The sequence below is a fragment of the Sarcophilus harrisii genome, chromosome 4, assembly GCF_902635505.1.
Source record: "Sarcophilus harrisii chromosome 4, mSarHar1.11, whole genome shotgun sequence".
NCBI classification, from domain to species: Eukaryota; Metazoa; Chordata; class Mammalia; order Dasyuromorphia; family Dasyuridae; genus Sarcophilus; species Sarcophilus harrisii.
The window spans coordinates 446,795,464-446,808,627 of NC_045429.1; the positions used below are offsets into that span (position 1 = coordinate 446,795,464).

Here is a 13,164-nt window from a genome sequence, read left to right on the forward strand (position 1 = left end):
AATGACCAAAAAGTACTGTAAATGAAAACTCTTCAGTGCTTTATACGTTGTAATTCATTTTTCCCCAACATAATGAGTTTTTGGCCTTATTACTTGTAACAGGATCCATGAAAATACTCCTAGAATTAGCTTCATGTGCTCAGGCCGCCTACAAAGCATATACAACACACATTTTCTTCTAGCCAGGCCCAGAGCTATCAAGTTCAATGCCGATCGCTGCTGAAGTGAAGGAAGGCTACAACTTCCCCAGAATTCCACCAAACAGCTTTCTTTCACCCTTAAAATTCAGAGACCCAGGGTAAGCAAGCTCTCTCTGGGAATCATTCAGTCAGTCATTAAACCATCAAAGGCTACTGAGGATAACGGCAATTGTAGTAATAATAAAGGTCTGGATTTGGAGCATATCTTTCACTCATCAATTCCAATGTATTCCTGAGAAATCTGTTAAACTTTCTTGATTAAATAAATAATTCTTGGGAGACAAGAAGGTGACCTCATGCTCCAACGAGACACCTGAACAGAGGCTGGATGTCAAGAGCGATGGAAAAGGCCCCAGTCACAAGGCAGACCTTTCAGCGGCTACGGCGGCAGTCTGGGCCTGGACGCAGCGCGCTTGGCAGAGCAGGCTGTCGGGCACTTACTTTTTAACCACAAACTTGATCTTGTTACTTCCACGGACAATCCTTTCGAGCCGCGGAATTCCAAACCAGGTGGGACTTCGGAAGGGGATTCCTTCTGGCAAGCCTTCCACGTAGAGGAACTCAGGATTGGATTCAAAGACTGGATACGGGACCTTGACGGCCTCAGTAAGTCCAAGAGCTTGAGCTACAAATCGTGGAAGAGAACAATATGCAATTTTTTAGTTCAAGCTTTCCTCCCGTTTTCTTGTATTTACAAATGTTCCTCCAAAATTCCTTATGTTCTATTTAATAAGACAGATATATGGGACCATTTTGCCTCCATTTTTTCTTCACACAAAACTCTAATCATAAAGATGACTGAAATACATGTTACTTCTTTTATCTTCCCCTCCCCAAACATATCCAAGCTAGCAAAAATTCACTTCGCGCCCTGTTATTCCTTTGGAGATGTCTTTCTGCTTGCATACTGCAGACCAAACCCAAGCAAAAGCAGAAACATCAAATGAATTTGTTTTGTTGAGTCAGAATTTGATTTTTTACTTGCACAACATGATAAAACTGGAAATACATGTAAAAGAATTGCACATATTTAACCTATATCACACTACTTGCTGTCGTGGGGAAGGGGGAGGAAGGAGAAAATTCTGAAACAAAAATCTTACCAAAGTGAATGTTGAAAACTATGTAATCAGGTATTTGGAAAAACAAAATACTATTGAGTAAGAAAAAAAAAAAAAAAAAGAAAAAAAGAAAGAAAATGAGAATCTGAACCTTGACTGAAAATGGGAGGGGTTCTCATATTTGCTTACGTACCAAATTTCAAATTAAAAATCTCTTCCACCTGCTTTCGTAGTTTAGTAATTCGCACATTCCAATCTTCTTTCACTAAAAAAGCAAAACAAAAAACTAGTTAATGATTTTTTCTGCTTATTGTTATTTTTAAACCAAACACACATGGATTTTAAAAGGTTTGATGAGAACTATTTTCTGTGCCTAAAATAATTTCTGATCATATGCTTTGATCCAAAGATATCTGAAAATCAAACTAAGAACAAAACTGAAAGGAGGGAGAAAGTAAATAACTTAGGCGAACATACAAATACAACACTCGTAAATGGTCTTACCTGGAGTATTAGTTCGAGGCTGAGTTATTTCCGGTGTGCTGTGAGTCAGCAGCTCTGGTCTGTAATTTTAGACATATCAGTAAATTATTTGTGAAAAACAAGAATGAATTTCAAGGAATACAGCTTCATTGTAAAACCTCTTAATGCAACTACATATTAATTACTGACTATAGGGATCACAATGCTAATAAAATAGATCATTTGAAATTTAGCTTAAATTTCCCTTTTAAATCTAACACCCAAAGGCCTGAGAAAGGGCAAGAGTTGGGGGCACCTCAAGCCAACAGATTATACATCAATGGAAATGGCCTAAGTATTACAAACAGAAACTCTAGAAGCCCCAGCTGAGGCCAGTCTTGGAATGAACCTCTCCATCTCCACTGAGATAGCTCCAAGGCGCTGTGAAGATCACCTAGCTCAGTCCACTCATTTGATAAATGTATCCATAGCTGCCAGCGCAGGAGGCCCATCCCACTACCTAACCCCTAACTCCTACCTAATCCTAACTTCGTGATCTGCCCAAGGCTGACCCAGGTCTTCTGATGTCAAAGGTCCTGTTCTTTCATTCAGACCAAAATTACTCATCCGTCTTTCAAGGAGAAGTCCCATGCAGCCTTCTTTGAACACCCCTAACCCCTAGCTAAGGGGTTCCCTCCAATCCCATTTTCACAAATTGTATCCCCTCCTATCTTATACTTGGATATTAAACTTATGCCAACCTGTATGTACCTGACCCTATAGGCAACAACTTAGTATCTATCTTAGAGCCTCCAACAACTACCAGGACCTGGACACCTGACAAGATTTATTCCTTTGATGATCTCTCTTTTTGGGGGGGAAGGGGATTGAAGGGAGTTAGGGGTTGTCCAAGATCCCACAGCTACTAAGTGTCTTTGAACTCAGGTCCTGCTGTCTCCAGGGCTGATCCTCTAACTCACAGGGCTCATTTTTCAAATGATTTGTCTTTCTAAAGAACTCAGTTATGTGAAGGGTTTAATATTTGAGAATTTTTATCATTTTATTGAGAGTTTCTTGAAATTCTCTCAATCTCATTTGAATGCCCTGCAGTGACACAGCCAGGAAGGGCTCACAGGGGAGCTGAAGGGACTCCCAGCCCCCTTGCCCCAGCCTCAGCTCCCCTCCTCCGACACATCTGCAACCACATCATCGTCCCATGGGTCACAATGGAGTTGGAAAAGAGCTAGGACCAGCAGCCACTCAAACTCCCAAAGTTTAAAACTCAAAGGGATGGCAGATGACAGAGGCTGGGGATGGGATGTGGGAGCAGCAGGGATTGGGGCCACAAACACAAATAAACCAACACCCCCCCCCAGACCCACAAAATAAACCTTTTTTTTTTTTTTTGCACCCCAGGATTAACTTACCGTTTGATTACAAACTTAATTCTGTTGCCCACTTGAATGATTTTTTCCAGTCTGGGGATCCCATACCAGGATGGGCTTCTAAAAGGAATGTTTTCCGGGAGCCCTTCCACGTACAGATCATTAGGATGCGCCTCAAACTTCTGGTAAGGCACAGCCTTGGCTTCAGTGCTTCCCAAGGCCTCAGCTGCACAAACAGAGAAAATCAAGAGCATCTGTCACAAAACCCCTTTAGCAACAAGCAGAATATTCTCACAATGAAAAATAAGTCAATTTGGAAGCTAAGTCTAATGATCACGGTAGTCACCATGCAGACCCTGCAGCTATGAACATACGGCACCCAGAGACATACTGCAAGGGAGAAGGTGTTACTGGACTTTTTGTCCCCGGGCCCCAAAAGCTCTCCCTTTTCCACTGTCACCACTGATCTCTGTGGCTTCATCCAACCCGGGACAAGAAGCCTTCCCTGAGGCCCCTGTTAATTATCCACTGTCATGTCTATGCCTTGTCAGTACATAGTGGGTTTTATGTTGTGTCCTTCTTCCCCTTCCCCAGCTAGACTAGATTAGAAGCAAAAAAATTCTGAAGAGAAGGATTCTCTTTTTGCTGAGGCAATTGGGGTTAAGTGAGTTGCCCAGGGTCACACAGCCAGGAAGTATTCAGTGTTTGAGGTCAGATTTAAACTCAGAATCTCCTGATATCAGGACTGGTGCTCTATCTACTGATTCCTTTTTGTCTTTCATTATATTCCTAATGTTTAGCATATGGCAGGAACTTGACCAACTCCTAAATCTGATGGAGTACAGATACAGGAAAAGCCACTGTTTAATTCCCTAAACTTTCTCAGTTTGTCGATTTAATCTGAACATGATTTTCAAGTTTCAAAAAAATTCAGACATTATATTGTTCTGTCTACTGCACTAACTAGTGCTTCTTCAAAGCATTAAGGCAAAGAAACTAAATTAACAGTGACAGAGATGGATAGATTTCTCTCTCTCTTTTTTTTTTTTGGGGGGGGGGGGGAGGTAGGGTTTCACGAGATCTCTAACCCTTCCTCTGAAATTCCTTGAGGACAGAATCTAACCCACAGCTGCGTGCTTACCAAATTTTTTGCAGAACAGCTGATCTACCATCTTTCTTAATTTGGTGATTCTGGCGTACCATTCTTCTTTCACTACAACAGTAACAAGGATAAAAAGACAATTATGGAATTGTTTGTTTTTAAAAATGACAGAAACTCTATACATTGGAGGCATCATTTTTAAGGTATCTCAGGCCACAACAATTTATCCTAGGTTATATGATGCTCTTAGAGTAAATATTCTTTAGAAAATGACACTTCACAACAACCACAAAAAACCCACCAAAGTGATACAACCCACAAAAATGATCATTTAATACTCCTGGAAAAGTCCTTCCAATTAACTATATAGGTTAGAACCCAATGCTCATGAAACATCGGAGAGCAAACAACTCCAGGGTTGCTTATTTTCCCCAAAATGAACATATTCCCTTGACAGGCACTGTCTTGCTGAAGCAACCAGGAAAAGCTCTTTCAAGGGAGAGGGGGAAGGGGGTTCTTAATTAATTCGTTAAGCTGAAGAAAAGGGCTACTCCAAATGACTTCACTCTGCTCACTCATTAACTGATTCCTTTCCACTTTTGTCAATTTTTACCTTCCTAAGAAACCAATAACAACAATAATAAACAACCTCCTTCTTAATAAAAGTGGCTGAGGTGTCCACAGCATTTCACAGGTGACAGGTATTGCTCCTACATGGCATCTCACTGGAAATTCACCCCTACTTCCCCAAAGATAACATCATTACTCACATTTATAGGTAAAAAACCAGAGGCTCAGAGCAGTGATCAGATTTGTCCCAGGTCATATAGACCGGGGAATGGGACAGAAATTTCTGACTTGTGTCCTGTACTCTACTCCCTAACATGTGGCTTCCAGACACAGAACATCCATTTTATTCTGGAATAAGCAGATGCTAAAGCAACTCAACCAGGACAAGCTAGGAACTGGCATTGCCTAGATCCTAGAGATGGAAGGGATCAAGCTGAGACCCTTTCAAAGGACTCAGTTCCCAAGTAGTTAATCTTATTAGTCATTGAATTAACCAGCTCAGCAACCACCTTTGGAAAAAAATCAACTCCTTGAGTGCAGTTTCCAACAGGCAGAAGTACTGGCAGGATGAGGAGGAGGCAGGGATGCTCTGCTGGCCACCTCCCTTACCCACTGCTCACGGCTCTCAAGGCTCAAAGAAAGCCTTGCCTCTTGTTCCCCTCTTCTTCACGGGAACCATCATTCTTCTGCATTTGGGTGGCCACTCACTGCTCACCCCAAACTCACTTCACAGCACTAGGGCCAACCCTGCTGGAGGCACCTTCTTGTCACTGTCACCAGAACTAACCAGGCCATTTTCCTTTCCTCCTGCTTCACTTTCCAACAAGCAGCTGCCCTGAATCCCACCCACCCCTTCTATCTCACCCTCTATGTGTGTGTCTGCTGTCTTCTCCCATTAGAACATAAGCTCCAACTTGAGGAGACACTGTCTCATTTCCTATTTTTGGTATACCCAGTGCTTTGTCCAGACCTGACATAGGAAGAGTTTAATAAATGCTCAAAACTTCTCTATCTAAATTTGGTTGGAAATGCAAGACATGAGAGACTACTATATTTGATGTATCCAGATTAGGACAAGAATAAAAGTGTTCCAAGTATTGACTATTCATTAATTCATGAAAATCAAGGCTCAAAAATACTTTTTAATTTAGCTTAAAAAATATTAAACTCAGACCTCCTGAAGTTGGTTTTTCTAGCTGTAAGTCTTCTCGTGTTGAATTGAGAAGTTCATGTCTGAAAGGTAAAAGGAAATAACTAATGAACAAGGGAAATTCACAAAATTGATAACTATTCAATTGTCAAAACAGATAGTGATGGAAAAAACAAGTCTGGATGCCTAGTATTTAGGCAAGACTGCAGGAAAAAAAAAAAAGAATCCAAATCGTAAATTATTAAGTCTCATCATCACTTCTTTTTTATAAGCTGTCCAGATCACAGCACAGAGAACTTCACAAGCCAAGGCTATATTTAAAGGCATAAGTTATCAGTGAAGTATCAGGATTTTAAAATGTCTCCCTCCTCTCATAATTTAAGACACTCTTGGGGAGGTGGAGGGACTAGGTAAGAAAAGGTTTCTCCTATACATGGCTATATATTAATCCAGGGTGAGTGTGCTATCCACTGTTCTATCTAACTGCCCTTCAGCAATATTTTTAACAGTCATATTCTATCTACTTTTTAGCCTTATTTATTTTCACAAAATACCCCTTAAAATCAGTTTGTACCAAATCAATCTATTCTATTCAGGCCAGAATTTGGATTAACTAAAGACAGACTTGTATGCCACATTACTTATGTGAACTGAAGATGAGATTTTATAGAAAAATTCCACCAGATAGATGGTCTTGGCTCTTTATAAGAAAGAGATGATTCAGGCCAATGGTCTTGTAATGGAGAGAGCGGTCTCCATCCAGAGAGAGGACTGTGGGGACTGAATGTAGATCAAAAGATGGCATTTTCCACCTTTTTTGTTGTTTGCTTGCTTGCTTCCCCCCCCTTCAGATCTGGTTTTTCTTGTGCAGCATGATAAATGTGGAAATATGTATAGAACTGACATTTAACCTATATTGGATTACTTGCCATTTGAGGGGTACAGGGGGAGAGGGAAGGAAAAATTTAGAACCCAAAGTTTTATAAGGATGAGAACTATCTTTACATGTTTTTTGAAAATAAAAGACTATTCAGGACCAGGAGATCATTATATACTTCAACAACAATACTATATGATGACCAGTTCTGATGGACCTGGCCATCCTCAGCAACGAGATCAACCAAATCATTTCTAATGGAGCAGTAATGAACTGAACCAGCTATGCCCAGAAAAAGAACTCTGAGAGATGACTAAAAACCCTTACATTGAATTCCCAATCCCTATATTGATGCCCATATGCATTTTTGATTTCCTTCACAAGCTAATTGTACAATATTTCAGAGTCTGATTCTTTTTGTACAGCAAAATAACGTTTTGGTCATGTATACTTATTGTGTATCTAAGTTATATTTTAATATATTTAACATCTACTGGTCATCCTGCCATCTAGGGGAGGGGGTGGGGGGGGGAAGAGGTGAAAAATTGGAACAAGAGGTTTGGCAATTGTTAATGCTGTAAAGTTACCCATGCTGTAAATAAAAGGCTATTAAAAAAAAAAAAAAAAGGCTATTATTAAACAAAACAAATAAAAAACATTATTTTAAAAAAAGAAAAGAAAATTCTATCAGAGCTTTAATCATTTCCATTAGAGATCACCCTTAAGCACCACAGCTTGACATAGCTTGACAAATCTTAAAGATGGTGAAGAACAAAACATGAAATACTAATAGGAACTGATGAGGTTCAAAATGGTTTAAGGAAAAAAAAAATGGAGCAGACAAGAGCTATGTCTCCATCATTAATGTACAAAATCAGCCTTTTAGGCAAGAAAAACACACAGATCCATCTTTGTCCCAAGCAACACCTAAGCAAGGACTGGATTCCTTTGTACAAGAGATTGATTAAGAAAGCCCTTTATATGCATTACCATCAGGTTCGAGAGACGACTCAATGATGTGAAGTGTACAAATAGTTTAATCCCTATTTTGCTGATAAACTGAGGAGAAAGCTCTAAATAGGCAAAAGGGCTGGGATTTGAATTCAGGCCCTTCTAAAATACAGATTTAAATTTTTTCAGCAATGACTTCAATAGTCAACTATAACATGTTACTGATTAAAAAGAAATATACGATTCCAGACAATTCTTACTTTTTAATCACAAACCGAATCCTTTCTTTTGCAAGCAATATCCTCTCCAGACGAGGAATTCCGTAAGTAGATGGTCTTCGAAAAGGAATTCCTTCAGGCAGGCCTTCCACATACAAGTCCTCAACATGGGACTGGAAGAGGGGGTAAGGGATGGCCACCGGGCCTTTGGCTTTTATAGCTTGAGCTTTAGAGAAAAAGAGATTCGGGTCAGTATAAATGCACAGCTGTCTAAAATCATTAAGAAGGAAGACACAAGCCTTTTGAAAATCAATCATTATTGGGAGAAGATAGGCAGGCTGAGCCTATTTAATGCCAAATTATCAGTTTTGGTAGCTTTTATGCAAAAATAACTGGTGTTCTGGAGTCAAGCAGATAAAGTCAAAGTTTTTTGCTGAAAATAAAGCACCAAGTAAATGGTGTTTTTACCAGATGTATTTAAAACAAATGTATTGTTTAAACAGATGTATTTAAAATGCCATTACACATGAAGCTAACATGTTAAGTATAAACATTCATTTTAATTTTTAGATTTTTCCTTATTTTTTCTTAGTGGGACAAAAGCAATAGCCAACATCCTGTAAGCAACTGGGAAAAATAAAGATTGGGAGCATTGTTGAAGAAATGATTTAGCTATTCATTAATTCAGAATTTCATTTCAGACATTCAAGCACTAACATTCCATTTTATTATGAGGCCTGTGAATATACAAATAATTGTATAATTAATTATGTATGTATGTAAAATACAAAAAAAAATTATACAAATAATAGTAAGCAGATTTTCAAGCTGAAATTAATCTATTAATAGTATTTTACTTTTAGATAGCATTTATAGTCAACAGTCAAATGCAAAAGAAATATTTCTCTGATTAGAAAATGCTAAAATAAAGAAGACTGGCTGTGGAAACCACCAGCTGAGGAAGACAGCAAAATTCTTTGTGGCAGATCAACTGTTTCTTAGGTCTGAAGAAGACCCAAATTGCTCTTTCTGGCATAAAAAGCCAGTAAGATGTTTGCATCCCTTCTTCCTTCAAAGATTCTCTCATATGAGCTTTCCTCATCTTCACCAGTCTTATAGCTAACACGGGAAAGCAGCCCATTTGCCAGTGACTCCACTGTAATAAAGACCCATCCTAACTCTGTTTTCAGCCCTGGGTGAGAGTGGTCCCAGCGCAAGGTAAAAAGCAATGGCCCAGGGCTGCCAGACAAATTACAGAGCCTACATAAAAATCAGTCAGGGTGGCTCAGACCCTCTTAAACTTTTCCCATTCTTTTTACACAATCCCAGGAATACAGGTATATGAAATAGGTCTACAAAGCAACATTTACTGACAATAAAATCTTAATTTCAAGATTCAGTTAAGTGACTACAGTTTAAGAAGCTTTGAATTCAACATACCATATTTTCTTTCAAACAATTCTTCAACTTGTTTTCGTAGATCAGTAATTCGAGCATTCCATTTCTCTGAAAATAGAGAAACGCTCCATCAGAACAAAATGAACACCTAACCAAGTCTAGGAGGTTAAGATGCCATCTCATCTCCTTCAGATGGAAGGGGAGCCTGTGTGCTAATCCTCAAGAAATCATTCAACAAAGTGAATATATGATGAAAATGACTCCTCCTCAGCCTACAGATTTCTGCAGCATTTTCATATGGCTTCTCCTATTTTTCTATAAGTGAAAAATGCACACAGAAAGGACTGGCATTTGTACAATATTTCAAATATCTACTTTCATGTGGCAATTAGAATTAGATTCCAATTTCTAAACTTCCAGGCCGGTTTTCTTCGTAATTAAACCATGTGTTTCTTCCTGTGTTAATGTATTTAAAAATAAAAAGATGGTATGGCCTACTTGGCTAATACATAACAATTTCCAGTAAGAAAAGTAACAGGAAATATTTAAAATATTCTTCCTAAACTTGTGAAAATGCCAAGATAGTTTTTAAAAATGCAAAAACATGCTATGCTAAGTACATGAATGCTTTCCCTTCAGTCACTTCAACAGGAATGCCAATTATCAAGAAGCAAAGCATTTGTTATTTAAAAATTAGAGACACAAAAAGCAGAAATTGTTTTTAAGTTGAATGGGACGATTGACTTCATTTAGAACAGTAACTTCAAAAAGATTTAGCTGCATGTAACATACCCAGAAGGAGCCATGACATTTTTTGGCCACCATCATGGGCCTTACGATGCAAAATAAACAAATTTAACAGTTGATGCTAACTAGGAGAAACCAACAGACTCGAGAATGGCTGTATTTTTACAACTCCATAATGCTTTTCTTTCCTTCACTACTAAATTTAAGCTAAATTCAAGTAATCTAGAGCAGTAATCCTAATAAAGACTGGTAAAGAACTAACAAGAAAACGCTTACAATTTATATGTAAAATGTGCTTTTTAATAAGAGCAGATTTAGGCCAAGAAGAATACTGAATTTTCAACATTACTTGGAGAATCTTTTCTTAAAACACATTTCACTTCAAAGATTTATGCAAAGGCTACTACTTTGGGGCTATGTATGCCTAATAATTGTCCAAAGATTACCATTCGAATGGAACAGGACAAAAGCCAAACCATTCTGGTAAAACACCACAGCTCCAGGCCACATTAAAGGAGTGGGGTTTCATCCAAAAGGAGAAGGTGCTATTGGCCCTCTCAGGCTTCTTCACAGTGGTCTCCTCAAGCTCGAGGAGAAGGGGCCAGCTCTGGTGGCCATCACTGACACTGACCAAGAGCAAGAGGCTCCTCAGCCTTCAATCCCAAGGTCAGATGTACAAATGCCTACACTCATTTCTACCTTAGATTTTTGAGACCTAATTTTTACCAGGTTGGCAACTGCCCTTTGGAGATCCCCAAATGCTTACAAAGCTTTTGTTGCCAGCAAGTGTGCTCCAACACATGGGGACCTTCTCCTGCCTCTACTGTGAAGGAATCCCAAAGATTACTCTGCAGCAATAACTTATTTTGAGTGGGTGGTTCAGAGAATTCTACATATGCTAAATTCGCTTTTCCCCCCACAGCCCAAATAAAGGTCAAGAAATTAAAAGGAAAATTACATCATAGTTTTAATGTAAAACTTACCGAAATTGAATTCCCTCACTTTTCTTTTTCCAGCATTGGCCGCCTCATTGACTGGCTCAGTGTTCTTTGGTTTCTTACTAGGTGGTGAATAGTCATCATCTTAAAAGGAAAAGGGAATAGTCATTGCTGGAAGTGTCCAGAAAATTAGAAATCCAAGGATAATAAAAAGGGGTCCACACCTTAAAAACTATCAATCCATGAGAAAACATGCTACTTTTGAAGGTGTTTCAATGCAGTTTTAATTGCATTTTTACTTTTTATATTTCATAGGAATTTTTAAAAGTCCCCCCACCCCCAAGTCTCCAATTCTCCTGCATTGGGATTATGAACTTTCAAATAGTCCGCACATGGTCAAATCTAGTTTCCTGACAGCAGGCCCCAAAAAGGCTAACAAAAACACGGGATGACAATGATGAGCAACTAAAGCTAACATCAGTATTTTTTAGTCATCAAATGGAGCTCTGATGTACTAATTATTATTGGAGTTACTGTTTTCTGAACAGATGAATTTTCTGAAGAGGCAGACCATAAAAGAAACCTTCTGGGAGAATGACCGATTTCATAACTTTTGCAGAGTAGAGTAACTTTAACAAGTAATCTTATCTAGTGAATATCAGCAACTATTTTACTATTTCACCATCACTTTTTTCTTATTTTAAAAACCACAAATGTTTTCCTATCATGCCAACGAATGCTCTACTTCAATGTTTAAATAGCTGGAGCTAAGCCCTTGTCCTTTAGAAGGCTCCAGTTCCTGTCCTACTGAGATGGGGTTCACAATTTTATGAACCCCTGGCACAGTTCCTCATCCAGGCCTCAGGGATCCTTTTGCACTGTGAGGTCTACGGTTCCCAAGTTTACTTCAAAAAGGTCCCCTTTTGTGGGTGGAGTTGGGGAAAGGCCTTTATACTTGGCCACAGCAGGTATATAAAGTGATTTGACAACAGTTCTATGTGCTTGTACATAAAACATAACTACAAAACCAAATTTTAACTTTTGCAGACAAATAGAACCAAATCTGTTAACTAGACTATAGCGATATTTAATTGACCAAGGAAGTGATGAATATGGACTAAACAGAACAGATGTAAAAGAAGTTAGAAAGGTGTTCTGGGCAACTTTGCTCCACCAGTACCAGGACAAAAATATCCTCCACAAACAAATTAAGACGACTCTCATTGGTACCTTCGGAGATGGGGAAAGCTCTCCATCTCTCTAAAGGTAGTATATTCATTTTTTGGAGAGCTCTTTTTCTTATATTAAGCCTAAACAGACCCACCAACTTCCAACTCCTGCCCCCTGGGACCCAAATAAAATAAATCTAATCTCAGGATCTCTGGATAGCCATTCCAAATGGCTGCCCAAAGGCAGGCCGCACTAAGTCCTTTCCCCTTCAGGTTTCTTTCTCAATAAACGTTTCCAACTTGAAAGATTAAATAAAAGATGAACATCACAGCAAGAGTTTCTAAGTAGTAATTTCCCAAAGGAAATGATTGCCATCAGATAGTACAGTTACCCTTCCAGGGGTAGGTCACCTGTGACCTGCGGGCAGGGTTGTCTCCCCATCCACCCTTCACTCTTCCTCTGGCCTCCCTCAGCCTCCCCAACTGGGTACCTTCCTCTTCCCCAGGCAACTACCACACTCCCACAGAAAGGAATTACACACATTCCACCCTACTCCCTTGCCCCTCAGCAGTCTCAGATGAACAAAAGAATTTTTTGTAAATTCCCAGTTTGGTGGGTAAAAGAAAAGTTCACAGGAATCATAAATTAGCCAGATATTTCTTAAAAATCAATGAGACAAATTTTAAAATCACAATTCATCTCAACATTTAAAAGGGTCTTTTTACCTAATCTAAAAATTCCTCTCACTTCTAAACTGTTAAAAAAAAATTATAATTTATGGTAACAATCTAAATGTTTATAAATCTAAAGTAACTTGATAGGAACAGGGCTTGGAGAGAATTAAAAGATATAAAATGGTCTGCAGAGGGTTTAGAACTCCCAAAATGGTGGACTCTTAAGAAACACAAAGGACAGGAGGACAATGAAATGACAGT

General features: G+C 38.9%; 1 protein-coding gene across 19 annotated transcripts in view; it reads right to left on the minus strand.

Moving 5' to 3' along the window:
* The window catches only part of GTF2I (general transcription factor IIi), an 85,508-nt gene that overhangs the window by 15,053 nt on the left and 57,291 nt on the right, over window positions 1-13,164 (minus strand). For all 19 annotated transcript variants that reach the window (XM_031967916.1, XM_031967912.1, XM_031967911.1 and 16 more), the window contains 9 exons: window positions 11,105-11,203; window positions 9,417-9,482; window positions 8,019-8,202; window positions 5,955-6,013; window positions 4,250-4,321; window positions 3,151-3,334; window positions 1,766-1,824; window positions 1,455-1,526; window positions 642-825 (listed from right to left, as the gene is read on the minus strand). In XM_031967916.1, coding sequence (XP_031823776.1) covers window positions 642-825; window positions 1,455-1,526; window positions 1,766-1,824; window positions 3,151-3,334; window positions 4,250-4,321; window positions 5,955-6,013; window positions 8,019-8,202; window positions 9,417-9,482; window positions 11,105-11,203 — 979 coding nt within the window. The remainder of the gene's footprint in view (window positions 1-641; window positions 826-1,454; window positions 1,527-1,765; window positions 1,825-3,150; window positions 3,335-4,249; window positions 4,322-5,954; window positions 6,014-8,018; window positions 8,203-9,416; window positions 9,483-11,104; window positions 11,204-13,164) is intronic.